This window comes from Cupressus sempervirens, chromosome 5 (genome assembly GCF_028749045.1).
Source record: "Cupressus sempervirens isolate cs-2001-9-10 chromosome 5, ASM2874904v1, whole genome shotgun sequence".
NCBI classification, from domain to species: Eukaryota; Viridiplantae; Streptophyta; class Pinopsida; order Cupressales; family Cupressaceae; genus Cupressus; species Cupressus sempervirens.
This window is the reverse complement of record NC_143122.1, coordinates 873,392,048-873,414,217: the sequence shown is the minus strand read 5'-3', so window position 1 is coordinate 873,414,217 and position 22,170 is coordinate 873,392,048. Positions and strand designations below refer to the sequence as shown.

The following is a 22,170-nucleotide window of genomic DNA, read 5'->3' as shown; positions in this document are numbered from 1 at the left end:
GAGAGGGAGTAGTTAGAGGAAATGTTTTAGTTAACCTAAGGGAGTTTGACATCTAACACTTCATCAGTGGCAACCTTGTATGAGGAGGTCAGAAGGTCGATACCAGATTCAGAGGGAGTCTGACATTCTATCAGAAGCAATCTTGAATGGAAAAACCGAACAGATTCAAAGGAGAAGTTCAAGGTGAAATTCCTTGTAATACATTCTTCTCTATGAGAGAGAAGTTTGAGGTGAAAGCTGTTGTTCTACCCTCTAGGAGAAGCTATGGATCCACCATCTAACTTGGTTCATGGTGGATATCATGAGTTACTATTTTGTATATGTGGATAAATATCATGAAAGGTGATGATCTTTCATTGATGTTTCTTTGTGAGGTCACTATTGTAATATTACGATCTTAACAATGACTTGACCTATTATCATGATGGACTACATTAAGTTTTTGTCCTCGAGATCATAATAACAAAAGTGTCATGATGGACTTCATTAAGTTGTTGTCCTAGAATGAGCCAGAGATCAAGATTGTTATTTGATAGACTATATTCAATTGCTGTCCCGGAATGAGTTGGAGATGAGATAATACATATCCTTCTAGAATATAGCATATTCTAGATTATAACATATTCTCTTTCTTACTTCCTCTGTCATCCAACGCTGACTGCTTCTTCTCATCTTTCATATATTTATTTCATTCTACACGCTTGCTCTCATACAACTTTTTGCAAATAATATATTCCTTATTTATACTTGAATATATTGAGAGACGCGACTTTTGATAATTTGAGTGATGCCATTCTTAATCAACTTAACACTTGCAAATTACACCCAAATAAATTTAATTATGTTTTATCAATGTATTGTTGTTTGTTCCTTAGAAGTTTTAACTCGGCGCCAAAGCTTGACCCATCTTAATAATCATTCTTTTTATACTTCATGATATTGGCATACATGTATGCCATTGATTCTTCTGCGCAGCTCCAGGATGTTGATGAATTTATTTGTTCTCATCAAATTTTGACTCCTCCCAACGGCAACTTCAAATGGTGTATTGCAGGAGTGAATCACATGATCTTCATTTTGTATTATCAAACATTGTTTTGGCCCGTCTCTGCTCCATTTGTTCCATTCATGAATCAGGCAGCTCTTTCTCTTCTTTTTGGATTCTATACGAAAAATATTCTCTGGTTCGATCCTCCTTGTACTCATAAGTTCCTTTTAATTAATGTTGTCCATGCTATTCAAGTATTTTAGACCATTGAACATACAGTTTAATGATTTCAATGCACAAGAAAAACATTGTGTGGAATTCTTGAAGATTTGTTTTGACCTGATACATTTTGCTTCCACTCTAATGCACACAGACATCCAAAGATGGGGCATATTCCAATTCTTGTAATTGCCTTTCATGCTTACTGTTCTTGCTGTAGGCTTCAATATCGTTCACTGAAACCGTTGTTCTATATTGTTTCATTGCATGTTTGACCTATGTGCACATAGAGGATTGTCCAGATGTAAACAGGCTGCTTGTTTTATATTGTGACTGGCTTTTTTAATGACCAATTTCATCCTTCTGTAACTCGCGATACTTCCATCGCTCCTTTTACATGGTTCAATACTCTTAACAACATCAAATAATTATCACTGCATATGATATATTATCTTTTTTATCATATTATGAACGTAGCCAACTGACTGGAAAACACTGTTTCATTCTTTTTACGCTGCTTATTCAAGGTGTCTTTTGCGCGTCTTTGTGACGTATATATCTCTTCTTGAACATTGTTTCTCAAAACTAACGGGGATCTTATTTGTTTCTTCCATCAATAACTGTCATATACAATCGACATATACCATCCTTTCTTGTAACAATGTAGAGTGCTGGACCTTGAAAACTTTATTGCATCACATTTATCAATATGACTCCACCATGTTGCTGCTAGCTAAATTTGTTGTAGTCATAGTATTCATTCCACAGTCTTCTATATCTCTGTTCAGATATGAATATTTTTATTTCCTTAAGCATCTTCACTGCTGTAGATTGAATCGTTGATATTTGCTTCTTATTTCCCATTCATCTCTTTTAATTTATTCTCGAAAACAGTTCGATGTTTTCTTCATCATTATCTTAGTGTAATTTTCAGTATCCATATATTTTGTTTATCATATCGAGCCTTCTGCTTGACAGAATGCTGTTAGCAGACTGGCTGGTTCCGGCGGTGTTTCTGTAGCCGATGGTCCGGCGGTATTTTGTATTCTGTAGCCGACGGTCCGGCGATGTTTCTGTAGCCAACGGTCCGGCGGTAAATAGTTTGTAACAGATAGAATAATTGTGGCCGACGGACTCCTTCGGGAAGGTTCGGCAGTAGTATTTATATCCCGTCCGAGATCATTGTAAATCATCATTCACTTACTATTGCGAATATTATGCTACTGTTCTGTTGTTACTTTCTGTATGCGTTCATTTACTTTACCTGTACGGTAAACATTTGGCGCCGTTGCCTTATGAATCTGGAAGGTGGGAGGAATGAAGATTAATGCCAAATCAACTTAACAAGGATCGAAATAAGGCGAAGGGAAAAGATGGAATCCGTATTGCGCAAGAGAATTTAATTCTAGCACAGCAAGCCGAACGCCGACGAAGATTTCAGAGGATTGTCGACGGAAACCGAAGTGCAGAGGAATTGTTGGAGGAGACTCGGCAGCGGGTGGAATTGGTGGAAGAAGCACGGGAGGAGTTCTTGAATTTGTGTTCGCCGAGGGAAGAAAATTCAGACGGGAGAGCATCAACTCGCACGGCTCGCAGTGCCGGCGAAGCACGAGCGTGGAGTGACCTCTTCGTCCAGGATAGACTTCCGCGGGAAACAATTTCGGAGGATCCTTCGTCTTCACCAAGGTTTGCAGCTGTCGACACCTCCGGTGTGGGAGACCAGTCTGTCGGTGTGAGAGTTCAAACTGGCAGTTTGGGAGTGCCGACTGCCGGTGTGGGAGTGCCGAATGCCGCTGTGGGAGTGCCGACTGCCGGTGTGGGAGTGCCAACCTCCAGAGTTATGGCGGGACCCAAAGAAAAATTACCAAAATTTGAAGGTGATGGTACAGCCGACCCCCTCCGACATTGTAAGACATGTGAGACGATCTGGCGGGCAAATGGAATCACAGATGCCGACGAATGGGCCAGGCAATTTCCAGCAACCCTACGGGGTGTCGCGATTGATTGGTTTTCGGATATGGATCCGCAGAAGCTGGATACATGGGATAACATTAAAAAGGAGTTTTTGGCGGAATTTAAACTCTTACGGGATGATAATGAAATCGTAGCGGAAATTTTCAATACCAAGCAAGGGAAGCACGAAACTGTCTGTGTCTACGCCAGGAGATTGAAAGACTTAATAAACAAAATGGAAAGGAAGCCAGCGGATGGGTTGCAGAAAAGGTGGTTTGTGGACGCCCCTGCTCGAAGTTGCGGAGGAAAATGAAAATTGTGCCACCGTCATCATATGTGGACGCGTATAACAGAGCACTGGACCTTGAAAGTGCGCAGAAGACAAAGAAGAAGAAAACCAGCTCCTCTGACTCTGATGATGATGAATCCGCTCAGGATGATAGTAGCGACAACGAAGGTAGTAACAAAAAGGTTTGTGCCTTACAGAAGGATATGGTTCGAATGATGAAGAAGTTTAAAAATATGCAGAAGGAGCCAAAAAGTAGTGAACTATGGTGCACGGAATGTAAGACCAACGGTCATACTAAGGGATCATGTCCGAAGAACCAATTCTGTGACATCTGTCAGATCATGGGCCATTCGACAAAGGACTGTCCCTTTAACATGAAAACAAGAGGATCTTCACAGGTGCTTCTCACACAGGAGGCTTCCCCGTCAGGAGGTAACGGAAACACCAACGCAGGCGCTACATCTGGAGGATACAGAAATAATCGGCGTGGACAGAATAACAACAACAATAACAACACCAATACGAGCAGAAGCTGGATTCAGTATGATGCAAACGGACGACCAATTATTCAGTGCCGAGCATGTAACTTATGGGGGCATTTTGCGCGAGAATGTCCAACAGCAAATACACCTCACCTATTGTGCCGATGGTGTGGACCCGGCGATCACGATGACTCAAAATGCCCAAAATCCGGAGTGAACTTAATCACGGTTGGAACCAATGAAGAAGAAGTTCTGGCCATTACACGGCAACAAGCAAAAGGATATCCGGACCCCGCCGAAGAAAAAAAGAAGTTTGCGGCAGCACGGGCAGAGGTTGGCAAAGTATCTCAAGCAATAACACCTCTGACCACTGCCGCCACCTCAGCAAGGAATTCCGCCGAACAAAACATAATACGCCAAATTTTGCAAACAGAGGTGCAAGTAAAGGTAAGTGATTTGCTTCTTACCATGCCCCAACTTCGATCTTCTTTTTCAAATATGACAGGGGAAGCAAGCCTTGAGAAGGAAAAGCCACCAGGAGAACCAAGTCGACGGAAAGAAAAGGAAATTGTTATGGGAGGAGAAGACCAGATGTTGTTGGCACTGACATCAGGATGGCACCCTGCAGTTGTCGAAATGGGGATACTTGGACATGTTCTCACGGACACCATAGTGGACGGAGGGTCCGGCGTGAATGTATTGCCAGAAGAAACTTGGAGGAAACTTGGACAGCCAACATTATGGCCTCCAAGTTTTCAGCTCCTAACCGCTGATCAACATGGTATTAAACCACTGGGTATTCTCATGGCGCAGCCAGTAACCATTGGCACCCAGCCGTTTCTAATGGATTTCGTAGTGATTCCATTGAAAAAGAAAGGTTATGACGCCATCCTAGGCCGCGGTTGGCTTATAGAAGCAAGAGCCCGACACGACTAGAAGAACACTATATCCCTTGAAAGTAAAGGTCGTCGATTCGTCATCGATTTGCATACCCAAATGGTAGGGGAAGAGGCCTTGTCATCCGATTCTGAGGGCGAGGAGGACGGAGGGAGACGACGGATGGAACCAGATCAAGAGGGCGTCCTCCGATTGGACGGGGGAATAACGGATGACGACTTGGATTCCATCAACAGTTTATACCACTAGCAACTGGAGGACTATGAGTTATTTCCGAGTTGCAATGTTCTGTCAATTGAGAACGAATATCCAAAGGAGTTTACTGAAGTTAAGGAGGGGGAATCACCATTGCATGTTACACCCGCTCATGCATTCGGTGAAGGAGAGCCGATCAAGTATAATGAAGCTACACTGCAAACGATGAATCTAGGGGATGAGGCAGAACCAAAGAACATCCTAGTGGGAGATAATTGGGATCCAGTACTCAAAGCCGCGGCATTTAAGATATTTATGGACTACAAGGATGTGTTTGCATGGACATACAAGGACCTCAAAGGAGTACCGCCGGAATTATGTGTGCACCGCATTCTGCTGATGGATGGAGCTGTCCCTGTACGGCAGCGACCCTACAGGATGAATAAGAACTATGCCGCACGCGTTACAGAGGAAATCAACCGGATGCTGGACGCTGGCATTATCTTCAAAGTACAAACCAGCGAATGGGTGTCACCAATAGTCATTTCCTTAAAGAAGGATACTATTCAGATTCGGATATGCGTTGATTTCAGATGCCTGAATGCAGTAACAATCAAAGATCCTTTTCCAATTCCATTCACAGATAGCATTCTGGAGGAGGTCGCGGGACATGAAATATACTCGTTCATGGACGGGTTTTCCGAATATAATCAGATTTCTATAGCGGAGGAAGATAAGTTGAAGACGACGTTTGTTGTTGAAGATGGAGTCTACGCGTACAATCGGATGCCTTTTGGGTTGTGTAATGCACCGGCCACATTCCAACGGATTGTGCTGCATATCTTCGACAAGATGTCTGTGGGAAATTTCAAGGCCTTCTTGGATGATTGGTCAATATTCAGCGCAGAAGACGGACACCTGGCAGCACTTGGTGAATGTATGGAGAGATGTCGCAGAGCCCGGCTAGCATTGAACCCCAAGAAGTGCCGATTCATGGTTCCACATGGCAGACTGCTCGGACACATTGTCTGTAAGGAAGGATTAAAGACGGATCCCGACAAAGTGAGAGTCATTCTAGAAATGCAGCCATCCACTAATGTCACGGAGGTAAAATCTTTTCTCGGACACATTGGTTATTACCGGAGATTTATTAAAAACTTTGCCAAGGTGTCCCAGCCGTTAGATAAGCTAACATGCAAGAAAGAAGCATTTAGATGGGAGAAAGAGCAGGCTGAGGCATTTGAAGGGCTAAAGGTACGACTGGCTACGGCACCCATCCTGGCATATCCGGATTGGAATAAAGAATTTCATGTTCATGTGGATGCCTCTAATTATGCGATCGGCGCAACCCTGGCAGACGGCGATTATTTCTGTCCACACATAAAAGCGATTATTTGTGTTGTTATGCTGATAAAGGGTCAAGAAAACACTTTGCATACAAGGGTCATATGACTGATATAAAATTTCAGTTTTCTTTTATGGCTCTTTCCTTCACTTAGCATCAATAAGAATGCTTGCAAGAAGACTCTAAATTGACAAAACAATGACCTAACATGAATGTGCAACTTATTTTGACAATATTCAATGCATATATGTGACTGAAACTTTTTGCAATATGCAGCGACAACAACTAGTAATTTTGTCAAACACTTGGGATGCAACCTGTGATGGCGTTAATGCACTTATAGCCAAGTGGCATTAATACAAACACTTGGTATGCAGAATTATAACATTATTTATGCCAAAAAAAGAGAAGCTACTGCCAATTGACATTTTGTCAAACAATTGGCATGCAAACTAATAAACTGATCATGAATGATAAATACGTATTCAATTACACTATATCAGACCAGCAAATTATGTCTCCTTTATTGCACATAAAATGTTAACTACAATGCTAGTATGCAATGGCCAAGACTCTTGGCTTACCTCCGCAAGAATAATGCTTAAATCTATTACAACATTCACCTACAGCCTTACCTTCTAATATGCATCCAAATGATAAGAACAATGCATGTAATATCCAAAGGAACCTGATTGTAGATGATTGTAATAATTTTCTACAATGCTGCCTTTCTGCTTTGCTTTTTCTGATCTGCTTTTTCACTTTTTTTTTTCAGATCTGTTTTTTCGCTTTGCTTTTTCAAACTACTTTTTCGGACTTTCTTTTTCGGACTGCTTTTTCGTATCTGTTTTTTCGGACTGCTTTTCCTTATCTGCTTTTTCGGACTACTTCCAAAAACTCAAACCCTCAAGTAGTCTAAGTATACAAATTAAGCTCAACTTGAAATGGTTGAATACCACTTCCAAAGTGCAACCCTTCAGAAGGTCTTTCACTTCCTCAGTTATGCAATCTCTTGAGAGGTATCGTTCTCAAGGATTATGCTGAATATTTGTAGACCTGGATGGTGCCACAAATGCTCAAAGAGAATGGTAGTAGAATCATCAATTCCCCTCTGTCCAAATGAAAGGCCAAGCCCTCTATTTATTTACTTTTCTAAAAAGTTACTACGGACTTCTAGAAGCATCCTTTTCTAAGAAGTTACTAAGAACTTCTAGAAACATCCATTATAAAATCCCATTATAATGCACTTTTATAATTAAATAACTTTATAAAATAAAAAGTGCAACTCAACTTAGAATTATAACATGTAGGCCCAATATAAGTAGTGATAAAATATAAATAAAATAATATCTCCAAGAGCATAATAAACCATCCAATCCCCAAATAAATGCCAAAATGACTCTCATTACAACCACCCATCTACGAGAGTCCGTGATAGACTGATCCGACACACAAAACGATGCCAGCCAAAACGGGGACATTACAGGGAGACAGTGATGAGTTATAACAAATTTTCAAAATTTTATCCTCTATAGTCAAAATTTGTCTTGGGAACAATGAAATCTGATCTCTTTATATTTCTTCAAATAATTCTTATGTCAATTATTTTGTTTTGCAGGGTGAAGAATTCCAATTCCAAATGTTCACAGAAGAAAGTCGGATGCTAGAGTTCCAACTAGTGTTAGAGATGTCTAATGTTCCAAGAAATGTGATCAAAGTTGTTCAATGTTAAAAGTATAGTGATCAAGTGAAAATATACAAAGGAAAGAATGTCACATATTGAATTCCCTCTCAAAGTCCAAGACCATAATCAAACAGTCCTATATAAAATGAATTCTGGAATGAATAAAACGAGGGAGTTCAATCCATTCTCAAAAGATAAAGCTTCATGAAGATCCATAAATGATTAAAGGGAGCTAATTTCAAAAGAAACAACAAAACGTGGAATTGGGTTAGAAAATGACATATTTGAGCTCATATAGAATCCAACATACAAACATGGTGTCCAATCTCGTTCACCGCCAAGTCAAAGATCTCCAAGTAAAACTTCATTGAATTCGAGTAAAGGAATAAAGAATAATCTAGTATGGCATTTAATGCATCATGGACATTTATTCCAGCAAATTTTTTTCTTGAACATGCATACATAGTGGGCATTTATTACCCACTAAGATGGTGGATTCTTCTTGGTTAGTCAATATGGACTCTTGCATTGATGTAGATTCCTTTTCTTTGCCCTAACCCTAATTAAGGTTGATGTGGCATGACGTGAGCCATTGGTTATTGTTTTCATCCAAGCCACCCATTCTAATCAAGGACCAATATAAAGGCCTCACTTCTCATTTGTAAATGGAAGATTTTCTAAGATGGTTTCTATGAGCTCCTGAGACAATGGAGTTTTCATTGAAGTTTGGTGAATACTTGATGTGATTTAATGCTTGCTTGTTCTCTTAAATTCCCTCATTTAGATTAAGTTTAGTACATTTAGAGTGTTGTGATTGCAATGGAGAAGATGATGGTGTCTGGATGAATTCCTTTGGTCCATACTTTTAATGTCTTAGTGACTCTAAATCGTTGTGCAAAGTTAGCCAAAACCCCTCTCATGCATATGCGTAACTTCTCACATTCATATATATTGCTCTCTATGATGGTGTCTTTGATGATATGAAAATCATTCGTAGAACCCTTGAAGATGCACCAATTCACATGTAGTCATATAACTTGGTGAAACGAAGCTCGGTAAATTAAGGAATTTGTCCACTAGAATATCTTCTGTTATTGTCACTACCCTTAGGTGTAGAATAGAATTTCTAAATCCTAATCCCCTTTCATTTTTGCAAAGTTCATGAAAATCCAAAAAAAGTACCTCATTATAAAATCTTTGGGCAATTCTCACATCCTGTTTGACTTGGAATAAATCTGCATAAATATCCGTAAGGCCCCTTGTGATCATCAACAAATCACATCAACCACCAAGCTTATCCATAGTCAAGCCCTCACACTGAACGAATCTTGGAGTCATCATATGATCTTTTCGCAATCTTAGCATACAAAAGATTTTGTTCAAGAGAGGATAAGATACCTTGGTATTTTGTTCTACTATTTGGTGGTTCATAAAACATGCATCAACAGGACCAGATATGACAAATCCTTGGTTAATATGGGATTTTACCTCTATGTACCAACAAACATAGATGAGATTAAATAAGAAAATTTGACATAATGGGAGGGAACATAGTTATGATCAGAAGGCTGAACAGTAAAGGATGATCGCTTATAGAGATGGCATGCTCTAGCCTACCACATGATAAAAGTACTGCAAACCTTAGTAATAAAATATTATGCTTAACTACAAGGTGTGTGAATATTGAGCTTTAGATAACATGTATATAATTGAACATAATTATATCATGTTTTGAAAATAGATACTATTTTGTGCCAATATAAGTTGCCAATCATAGCACTGCTACTAAGGAGGGGTAACAAAGAAGATGGTATGAGTGTAATCATCACTGCCCATTCAATTATCAACATACTATACTTTTTGTCACCACCTAAGAAAATATAATTTGACTATTGCAGTAATTGGTTGGGAAGGAAAAGTGCAAACACCAAAGGTTAATTAATCAATAGCCAAAAGTATTGAAGAGTTGCAACTTTTCTCTTTGTGGCTGAAAGATCCCTAATGGATCTAAGATCTCTTCCGTTGATCTGCTGTAATTTTACATTTTTAAATTTGTTTTCGCTGTTTATTAAAATTTTCTTATAGAGCTAGACAGAAGTTGCAGAAGGATTTGATTATTTTATATTTTTGATGATTTTTCAATAAGTAATAACAGAAATACAATAACATGAACCAATTCTGAGAATGTATTCCAAATACATTTAAAGCAAAGTCACTTCAAGCAGATTTTTTTGAATATATGCCTAATACGTAACCAGATGAAGATTTACAATAATATCTAGATGATTACAACCAAGAATAAAGCCAACCTGAAGGCATGAAGGTGAAATATGAGCCCAGTAGGAAGCTATGGCTAGAATCCAGCTCTCAAATGTTGTACGTGGAAAAGTAGATGGTTGCCAGGTGCGGCCGTACAGCTGCAAAGTTCCCACACGTGGGTAAAATAGCCAAACCCCAACTAAAACTCTGACTCAGTACTGCGTTCCCTAAAAGAAACAATACACAATCTCCAAGATGCTTCTGACTGCAAGAATCCAGACCACTATTTTGGGGGCTACGTCCCATATAGGCAAAGCAAGTAGGTTTGGCATTCCAAATGCTGAAAGCTCAATTAAAGACCAAAACACAAATCCAAGATGTAATATGTCAATAATGCCTTTGAACTTTGTCTTTACCTCCTTATAACCCACCAAACTTAGCTTGAACCCTAAAAGTGTCCCTATGTGGCATTGGGTTATAAAATAATATATTTCTCATTTATAAAGTGGTCAAGTATCCAGAAAATGACCTTTTTCCCAATAGAAAGAAATTTGTTCACCAAAATGCTCTGAGTCAAAAGAGAAATATTTAGAAAAGTTCAAGAACTTTCCAACGAGCTATTACACCAAGGGATATTCACCCAGATGAGGCCAAAAAACCGCTTATTACTCCAAAATGGCTATAACTTAGCCTTATTTAAATTATTAAAATGCTAACTGAGGAAAATATTTAAATATATTAAAATATTTCCCAAATAGCGAACTGATAGCCAAAACACCTCTACAAGGTGAAACTGAATTCGTCACCTCCTGTGACTAATGTCGGATAATCTAAAATAATTGACAATCTCATCCCTCAAAATTAGGGATACTCCTCAAAAATAGGAATGTCTTTGAATCTCCCGAAACTGAAACCATAGAATGATCTCGTAGAGACTCAAGAATGTAACCCATCTCCACCTCCTAAAATGTAGGAAACTCCTCTTATAATTAAGGAACTGCTCTCAACTGCTCTCCTATTGTCTGAAACTCCAGACCCGAACACTGTGTACCCTGACTAAGTCCTTAAACACCACTACCAGCCTACAAGACTCTAATGATAGGCCAACTCTATTGTCTCTGATGTCCACTCTAGGAAGGGGACATGACAGTAGCATACTCAAGAAGTATCAACCATCATTTCAAAACCATGGATTAAGCATTGTTATTTCTTCAGTCAAGAATTGGAAAGATCTTATCGAGAAAATAGCATCCAAGTGGGGGTGGCATTCTACAGCCATGGCAAGGCCAAGGACACAAAATATGAGCAACAAAAGTCAGGAAAAGCACCAAGTATTGTAACTACAAAACTATCATATCAACCAAGCGATCAGATTAGTCTTCAAGGTCAAACCAGATTAATATTCAACGTCTTATCTAACCAATCAGCAGCTACATGATTTGCATATACCTTAAAGAATATATCAGAAAAACCATATACTTTCAGATCAGTATAGCCCATAATGCACTCACATTAAGGAAAGGGAAATCAGAAACAGTGATTGCTTTGTCTTGCAGATTTCTCTAAACCAATTCTAATTATACTACTTGCGGATCTGCAATATATCAGTGATCAACATTAGATTGATAAACTCTTTGAAGATCAGTTTGAATGCTCAATATTTAACTAGAACCATATTGTGATATTGCTATCAGGATTTAACTGTGTGATTTTGAGTCAAACTCATTGACCCATGTTTCATGAGTAGTGATTTAACATGAATTCATCTCTCATGAGAATAAATGGAACACTTGGCACTCATTGGATCTAGGTGATGCTCATAGGGGTGAAGCACCGGGACTTCCGGGAGGTCACTGATCCCAATACTACTCCAGCCTGAGCGCACTTAACTACAGAGTTTCCTTCATGGTTAAACCCAAAGCTTGCAACCCCATTTGCAAAACCTTCACCAAGTGTTGTGCCTTATGAACCATTCATTAGAAAGCCCCTTAAGCTCATCAATTGATAAGTAGGAGATAATTTCCACAACAAGTCAAATTGTGATATTGCTATCAGGATTTAACTGTGTGATTTTGAGTCAAACTCATTGACCCATGTTTCATGAGTAGTGATTCAACATGAATCCATCTCTCATGAGAATAAATGGAACACTTGGCACTCATTGGATCTAGGTGATGCTCACAAAGCACCGAGACTTCCCGAGAGGTCACCCATCCCAGTACTACTCCAGCTTGAGTGTGCTTAACTAAAGAGTTTCCTTCATGGTTAAACCCAAAGCTTGCAACCCCATTTGCAAAACCTTCACCAAGTGTTGTGCCTTATGAACCAGGTTTTGCAAATGGGGTTGAAAGCTTTGGGTTTAACCATGAAGGAAACTCTGTAGTTAAGCGCGCTCAGGCTGGAGTAGTACTGGGATGGGTGACCTCCCGGGAAGTCCCGGTGCTTCACCCCTGTGAGCATCACCTAGATCCAATGAGTGCCAAGTGTTCCACTTATTCTCATGAGAGATGGATTCGTGTTGAATCACTACTCATGAAACATGGGTCAATGAGTTTGACTCAAAATCACACAGTTAAATCCTGATAGCAATATCACAATTTGACTTGCTGTGGAAATTATCTCCTACTTATCAATTGATGAGCTTAAGGGGCTTTCTAATGAATGGTTCATAAGGCACAACACTTGGTGAAGGTTTTGCAAATGGGGTTGCAAGCTTTGGGTTTAACCATGAAGGAAACTCTGTAGTTAAGCACGCTCAGACTGGAGTAGTACTGGGATCGGTGACCTCCCAGAAAGTCTCGGTGCTTCACCCCTGTGAGCATCACCTAGATCCAATGAGTGCCAAGTGTTCCATTTATTCTCATGAGAGATGGATTCATGTTGAATCACTACTCATGAAACATGGGTCAATGAGTTTGACTCAAAATCACACAGTTAAATCCTGATAGCAATATCACAATTTGACTTGTTGTGGAAATTATCTCCTACTAGAACCATATTTCCAACTTTGATTATAATCTTTGTTTAATACAGTTCATATCATTGATATTGATCAGATTAAGAAATTGCCACCAAGGCGCTTCCATTTATATTGAAAGGGGTTTTCTAATCAATTTCAGATCAAAGATATGTATATATCAGCACTATTCTTTGTCAAAGAACCTCTTGCATACTATCAAGATAGCCAACATTTGCATTAATATATCTTTTCCATAAGATAGTATTAAACCTATTTGTGAGTTAGATTAAATAATAAATACATATATTAGTAGCAAATATAGGATTGGATAAAAAAAGGTCTCTTGCAATTTTAGAAATTAAGCGAAGTCCTAACAAATTGCATAAGGGGGCAATACAGCCAAATAATTACAGCATGACAAGCAAAGGAAATTTAAATGTCGCTGACCTCTTCCGAAAATATGGTACCATAAGAACCAGAGCTAAAGTCTCTGACAACAACTTCGGTAGTCTTGGCTCTAACTGTCAAATCATTTTCAAGTGATGTAACAAATCTGCGAAAATCAAGAATATATCAACTGCAATGATATTTGTAATAACCTAATTACATCTAAGGTTGACCAAGCATGATTTTCAGAATAAGTATATTAAATGCGAGAACAGAGCATTTACCTGGAGACAGCTGGGCAATAGTGGCGGCGCAGTGTTTCTATCTCCCACAATGAGCTCACTGTAAAGAGACATGGAGATAGATAGTTGGATCCATAATAACCGAAATTACAAGGCATCGGTTTATATATAGCTCGAAGTTCATAATTACTTAGCATGGACTGATATAATTTGTTGCATTGGTATGTATTCAAACTTGACATTTGGATTACCAAGCAGTAAATTTCTGTTAGCTGAAGTTGGTTTACCAACAATGGTCACTAAGTTGGGTTCTCTTGACTCGTTAACCCAAAATAACAATTAAATGCAGTGAATTTTAGCCTCTCTTTGAAATATGCAAACACTGTATAACATTAAAACTCGCAGTTATTTCCTTAAATAATTTACTTATTTACAATAATCATCAAGAACATCACAGTTCCATGGAAATTGAGTCCTTACACAACGCTTTAGACTTTGCAGTATCCTTCTCCTCAATGACAAACATATCTTTGCCAGGTTTAGCTGTAGATTTGCAAAAGTTATCAATATTTTCCTCCGGTCCCTTTGTTTCAATTCCATCCACTTCACCCATTTCTCTGTGGTCCTGCTGGTGGAGAGATTGCAAAAAATTACAATCAATTAAAACGAGCAAATCAGTCATGAAAAAATAATGTAAGGTATTTGAAAGATAAGAACAAATAGATCACAAGGAAAAATTAACAGAAAAGCTGCTTAAATAGCACAACGTTTTGACTAAGGCCATAGAGCAATTTGGAAATGCTAAGTTCCATAACATCATATATAAATGCTAAGTATCATGGCAAATGTACATAGACAAGTAGAACACTAAAAGTAGAAATAAAGATTATCCAGAAAGTGCACCTGCAACAAACAAATAACACTATGTAAAAGCAGACAAGCTGATAGGTTGAAATAAAGGATTCCAGCACATGAGCTCAGACAGGAATTTACAAGCTTTCTATATCCTAGTTTTAATAGTAGGCTTCCGTATAAATAGTGCTGCACGATATCCCAGACCCTAATCAACAAGTCATACGCTAAGTAGGAGATATTTTCCAGAGTAAGTCAAATTGTAATATTGCTACCAAGATTCAACTGTGTAGTTTTTGAGCAAAACTCATTCACCCATGTTTCATGAGTAGTGTGGTTCACAAGGACCCATCTCTCATGAGAATGAATTGAACACTTAGCACTCATTGCATCTAGGTGATGCTCATAGAGGTGCAGCACCAGGATTTCCAAGGAGATCACCCATCCCAGTACTAATCCAGCTCAAGCGCACTAAACTACAAAGTTTCTTTCATGGTTAAGCCCACTTTGCTTGTGACCCCATTTGCAAAACATTCAGCAAGTGTTGTGCCTTATGAAATATTAACCATTCATTAGGAAGCCCTTTAAGTTCATCAATTAATAAGTAGGAGATATTTTCAACAGCAAGTCAAATTGCCATATTGCTATGAAAATTAAACTACGTAGTTTTGACTCAAACTCATTGATCCATGTTTCATGAGAAGTGGTTTAGAAGAACCCCTCTTGTTAGAGTGAAAAGAACATTTAGCACTCGTTGCATCTATGTGTTGTTCACAGAAGTGAAGCATTGGGACTTCCCAAGAGCTCACCAATCCGAGTACTACCCCAGCTCAAGTACACTTAATTGCAAAATATCATCCATATCTAAGCCCACTTGATTGCAACCCCATTTGCAAAACCTTCAACAAGTGTTGTACCTTATGAACCATTCATTAGAAAGCCCCTTAAGCTCATCAATTGATAAATCATATGCTCCTATGAAGTTATTGGTGAGAAAAGCAGCTCAGTAGCCTTGAAAATAGCAAAATGTTTTTTTGATAGTGTAAGGGTACTCACAACATGCCATTCTTCCCATAAACAATGGTAAAAGTGGCAAAAATAATGTGATGTCTATTTCGCGAAAGAGAAGCACGTGGAAGATAATAAAAATAACAAAGGTCTGATATACATTTCAATTTTCTTAACCTCCTAAGAGTCTAACATAATATTAATAAATATCTTGGGAAAGATGTTCCACCAAGGGTGTCAATGTCATTACTAAATATCTTGACACATAACATAGAAATGAGACTGAGACTTAGAGCACACTCAGAAAAGCATTAGTATCTAGTGTCTTGCCTAGAGCAAGTTCATAGGGAGTCCTAGGCCCTTAGGACTTGGCTAGAGTCACTTAGCTCGGGACTTGCCATGAGCCAACAAATTATTTTTGGAAATAACAATCATAGTTCCAGAACTCACCCAAACTCAGTGAGTCACATTCCAAGTAACTTTGGGCGAGTCCCAAGGCCTAGACTTGGGCTCAAACAAGTGCAGGAGTGAACTCACTAGAACTTGCAAGTTGGCGAGTCTACATGTGACTTGATGAGTCCCAGTGATAGGCCTCGACCGGCGATGCAAAAGTAAATTGCAAAAAATCATTAAATCAGCGAATTTTAAGTTATGTTATTTTCCTTCTATTGGTTCTTTGCAACCTTAAAAGGGGTCTCAAATCATTCTATTGGCAAGAAAAGAGGAAAAGAGTGGGTTGAGAAGAAAAAAATAGTGCATAGAAGTGCAACCAGCAAGGAGAAAGAGCAAAAAATCACTCGGTGCATCAAAAACTCCATACCAAGGATTGCAAAGAGGCAAGAGTGAAATTTTATGGACTTTGTTGGTGATTTAGTATTTCCCAAACAACAATATTCTTTTTTTTTTTTTTTTACCAATTCTTCAAACTTTCAAAATCAAGAACAATCAGCAGACCCAACATTTTTTTAGAATAAATTTGCAAATTTCTTATGAAACATGTAGGGTCTGCTGATTGTCCTTTTTTATTACTTTCAAGTTTGAATGTGAAAGGAAAATATTTAAGAATTGAAAAAGTTTTAAAAACCCTGCATTTCTTTTGGGACAAACCCCTTTTTTGTATTACTTTATAAAATACAATGCACAAATATTATTGCTTTTGTAATATTGTATAATTACAGCATCCTTGAGATTTTAAAAACCATACTTTTTCTCGATGTCTACTCCTACTCTTACACCTAAGGCTAAGATAAAGAAACCAAACTGAAAAAATGAGGCCTAGATATATATTGATGATTCTCCTATTACAAGACAAGGACAAGTTAAATGTAAATATTGTAAAGAAATTAGTCATGCTGTCATCAATAGATTCAAATACCATATTGTTGCAATACATGGCAGTGATATTGAGTTGTGTGATAGAACACATCCCGAGGTTGTTTGTGCTTTCTATCTAGCACTAGAAACTTTAGAAGAAATAAAGGAAATGAAGAAGAGGCAAAGGGAGGAGTTAGCAAGTATTGGTTCCCATTCAGGTACATCCACAGGTTCTGTTCCTAAGGTTCCTCCATGTCTTTGTTCTGTCCTAGTGCTTCTAATAGTGTTAGTTCTACTCCTAGTGGAGTTAGGATATCTAGGTGGTGCAGGAGCACCCTCAACAAATGAAGAGTCTTGATACATTTCAGGTACATCTTCAAGGTCCTAAGAACCTATAAGATAGGTTAGAAATAGTGGCTATGCATTTGGACCCGCTTGTAACGCCTAGTTCCAAGTTTGGCACAATTATAAGCCTTTGGTCAACTATGGTCAAAGGTGTCTAAATAGCCTAAAATCTTAAGGATAGATTGTTATTTTCATGTTTTAGCATGTTTTGGTCCTAGTTGGATCATTTAGGTGAAGTTTGATCATGTTTTGATCAAAAATTGCAAAAGTTGCACAAATTGCAAAAATTGCTAGCAAAAAGTTGCATATTTTGTAATTTCACCCCCCAACGGCCAAATTTGGTTTGAAAAGCTGTTGTGACCATTTGGGATGTCTACATAAGCCCTTTCAGGCGGGTGGTAGGATAACATTGTGTACTTTTGCCTTTGAATCAATAAAATAACTCAAATTTCTTGCAAATTCCATGCTATAACAGGTTGTATGGACGGGTATGGGTACATCAAGGGGATCAATCTACATTTTTGGATTAGTTGATGAAATACCTGTCAGATGCATTTGGTTTGAAGTCTTGATCAATCTCCTAACTCAAGATATTGAAGTTATTGTAGAAGTTTCAAAAAGTTGTCATACCTAGGGTTTCAAGCAAAATTTGCCATATCTTGGGATTTCACCATGGGAATCTAATGGCCTCTATTGTCCAACTGTTGACCATGTACAATAAGATGTTTTGGGTTTCAGATTTGAATATGCAGGTGGCAGAGAGAAATTTGATGCCCTAGGCATACAAGACCCCTGTGCATGCTCTTAGCGTTGGTTAGCATCTCCCATAACTTGCTCCAAAGTTGTCACCAGGATCTGAAATCAGGTATATGACTTGTTTTGTATGCCCCTTCATGATCCAATTGTTAGATTGAAGTTTGGGCATTGGAAAAGTGTACCTCCTTTGTATTTGGAGGCCTAATAGGGCTAATTGCCTAGAGAAGAAACTAGGTAAAACCTAAGTTATTTACACCATCCAGTCCTGGTGCTTTGGCATGTTTAGTAAACCCCAAAAGGGTATCTGAATATATGATTTGGTTACAAGGTTATGTGGAGATTGCTGAAGTTAAGTCTGTTGTTCAGAATTAAGGGCTACAAGCCTAAAGTGTGGATTTGTGAAGCAACTTTTGGTTAAATGTTGCACAGTATGGTTTTAACCTTCAATCCACCTTGTAATGGACCTGAATAGACCACAAGTTCATCCTTGAGTCACCCCTGGTCCTATTGTGTGTTTTTGCGGTCTTGTGTCAAAAGTTGTCATTGTGCTTGTAAGGGCAATTTGTGATAAGTTGTCTTGTATTAAGAGGTTCTCCTTGTGATTGGGATTTCCTTGTTTAGAGTTGGGTTGTGATAACCTTAACCTTCTAATTTGAGCACTTGTGATTGGTGCTTGAGCACTTCGGCAGGATTAAAGACACTAATGTTGGGCATTCCTTTAGTGAAGAGGATCTTAAGGGCTAGTTGGTCATCTAGGACTTACTACACCAGGCTCCATTGCATCACTAGGTTAGATTCATATTGTTTACCACACACTATGCCTCGTTCACAACCCTCAAAGGCAAACCATGAATATTATCACCAAGTACAAAATCCATGCTTATCGACTCCCACAGCCTTACTTGGGATTGGTAAAGGTTGACAAAGACCTGCATTTGTGTTAGCTACTTTGGCCCTTTGACAAATAAGACACATTTCTACAAACTCGCTTACATCACTTTACATTTTAGGCCACTACTAATTCCTCCTTAGCTGCCCAAAATCTTATCTAAACCAAAGTGACCTACAAGACCACCAGTATGCTTTTCCTTGAGTAGATTGTCTCTCATAGAACACTTGGGTACACATAATTGAGCTCCTTTAAACAATAAGACCTCTTGAATCAGAAAACCAGAAATTCTCATCATGATACAAAAGCATAGATACCTTTAAAATCAACACCATCAGCATACATATGCTTGAGAGACTCAATGCCTACACTTTCCAATTGGATCTATTGAATCATTATGGCCCTTCTACTCAATTCATCTGCCACCTTGTTGGACTGCCCCTTCTTGTGTTTGATAGTGAATGTGAAGCTTTGGCGATACACCACCCATTTCATCTGTCTATGGCTGAGCTTATTCTGGCTATTCAAAACTGAAGTGCATGATTGTCAGTATAAACAATAAACTCTCTAGGAAGAAGAAAGTGTCTACATTTTTTCAAGGGTTGAACCATAGTATACATTTCTAGATCATAAGATGAATACTTCTTAGCATCATTTTTTTTTTCAATAAAGAAGGCAACTGGTCTGTTTTCTTGGCTAAGAACAGCTCCTATAGCATAACCACTTGCATCACACTCAATGGGAAGACTTTATTTAAATCAGGTGAAGTAAGAACAATCTGCTCTGCAACTCTCTTTTTTAAAAATTGGAAGCTCTTTTCAGCTTAAAAAGTCCAAACAAGCATCTTTCTATCCTCACCTTTTATAGTATTGACAATAGGAGCACACAAATAGCTGAAACCTCTTACGAACTTCCTATAAAAACTTGCTAAACCATGAAAACTTCTCACCTGAAAAACTGATTTAGGAGTTGGCCAATTCAAGATAACTTCCACATTGCTCAGATCCATCTTCAATGAACCATTAGTCACCACAAATCCAAGGTAAACCAGCTCTGTTTTCATAAACTGACACTTTTTCAAATTGATCATTAGTTTTCCTTCATTCAGTCTTTTAAAAACCAGATCCAAATGGTTTAGATGCTCTTCCTTAGTAAATCTATAAATCAAGATATCATCAAGGTAAACTACTAGAAATTTACTAATAAAAGAATTCAACACTTCACTCATAAGGCTCATAAAAGTGCTAGGAGCATTACAGAGTCTAGAAGGTATTACCATCCATTAGTAGAGTTCTTCATTGGTTTTGAAAGCAGTTTTCCATTTATCTCCGCTTCTGCACCTGATTTGGTGATATGCACTTTTTAAGTCTATCTTGCTGGAATAAGTGCCTCCACTCAAACCATCCATGAGATCTTCAATCCTTGGTATTGCGAATCTATATCTGATAGTGAATTTGTTGATAGCCCTAGAGTCGGCACACATTCTCCATCCACCATCTTTCTTGGGTGATAAACATTTGGTATTGCACAAGGGCTTAGGCTCTCTTTGATCAGCTCCTTCTCAAGCATTTCCTTCACTTGTTTATTGATCTCATTCTGTTGTGGTGTCATTTTGTCCGCTGCTTTGTTAGGTAGACTAGCTCAAGGAAAGAAGTCAATACAGTGGCTTATGTGAACTTGGAAGTACATCCACCACTATGTCTTCATACTTCTTCAAGAGTTTATGGACATCTTGTGGCACATTTTTCAACTTCTATGTTGCTGCTATAGTCTTGGCACTGATTAGGATGGAAAACCCACTTTCTCCTCCTCCATAGATTTCAAGGAGCCTTTTTCTCCTTCCAAAGTCGCACAATATCCACCTTGTAAAATAGGTTCTTCATCCTTGAGTTGTGCAAGAGTAAAAGTAACTCCATCTTTTTCAATCATATAGGTGTCTTTCCTTCCATCATCTTTTGCATACCGCTCATACTCCCATGGTTTACCAAGTAAAATATGACAAACACGAATGCTTACCATACAGGGTAAGAAGTTTAACACATTTATAACATGACTCAATGCAGAATAGGTACTTTATTCATGTATGCACTTGCTGACTACAATCCGATTACAATGACTACAATGATCAATGATGATTCCAAAGTCCATCTCAGACGTGTACATATACCTTTCCGAAGGGGTGACTGACGCGTCACGCGCCCATTCGGATACTACATTATACATTTATCGACAACACCATCCCCCCAAAAAGAAAAGTCATCTCCGGATGACAATACAACAAAATTCATTAACAAAATTTCACTAACAAAATACATCAATGCATAAGTACTAGACAGAGGGATGCGTCCCTGGCGTAGTGGCCGTCCACATCCCCAACTCGTTCACCTCTGCCCTTAGCTTGTAGACCTGTTCTTTTCTGATCTTCAACTCTGCTTCTGCTTCCAACTGGAGCTCTAGGGCTGACTGCATCATCTCTCCAACCTCTCCCAATTCCTTCTCCTTCTCTGCTACCATCTTTTCTTTTTCTGCTGCGAACTATTCTTTTGCTGCTGCTAACTATTCTTTTTCCATTAACAAGGCTGTCCTCTTGGATTGCCAGGCCACCATCTCAGATTCCCAAGCTGCCCTCTCCAAGGCTAACCTGACAGCTGACTCCTCTCGAGCTCTCTCAGCTGCTACCTGATCCGCTTACTCCTTCGAAGAGTGTAGTACGTCTCCCTGTGTAACTTCGCTATCTCCTGAATCAATATCTCAATCCGACTCTCCATCTCAAGTTCCCTCGTCATGGACCAATCCTGCTGCATCTCTGTGGTCTCCACATCGAGCCATCCCCTCTCCTCAAAAGAAACTATAAAGGTAGCTAGACATCCCGTTCGCATGAAGGATATGACTGCCTCCAGCTCCTTCCCCACTGACTCCAACGCCTGCGTCTTTGCCGAATCTAAAACCTAGCGAGCCCGAGATGCTAGAGTTGCGACATCATCAAGAAAAAATGCCTTTTTCATTGCTGTCTCCTGCGCTAGTGGATGTTCCTACTGTGTACCCATAGCCTTCTCCACTGCATCCACTATATGCTTAACAGCACTATGCGGTACTCCCTCACTCTG

The 22,170-nt window shown here is 38.9% G+C and overlaps 1 protein-coding gene across 4 annotated transcripts in view; it reads right to left on the bottom strand.

Moving 5' to 3' along the window:
- Positions 1 to 22,170, bottom strand: part of EMB2762 (CCAAT-binding factor) — a 277,094-nt gene that overhangs the window by 6,822 nt on the left and 248,102 nt on the right. For 2 of the 4 annotated variants that reach the window (XM_089832810.1, XM_089832808.1), the window contains exons 12-14: positions 14,380 to 14,527; positions 13,942 to 13,999; positions 13,718 to 13,823 (exon numbers count right to left, since the gene is read on the bottom strand). In XM_089832810.1, coding sequence (XP_089688936.1) covers positions 13,718 to 13,823; positions 13,942 to 13,999; positions 14,380 to 14,527 — 312 coding nt within the window. The remainder of the gene's footprint in view (positions 1 to 13,717; positions 13,824 to 13,941; positions 14,000 to 14,379; positions 14,528 to 22,170) is intronic. The other 2 variants (XM_089832811.1, XM_089832809.1) reach the window with 1 other exon arrangement.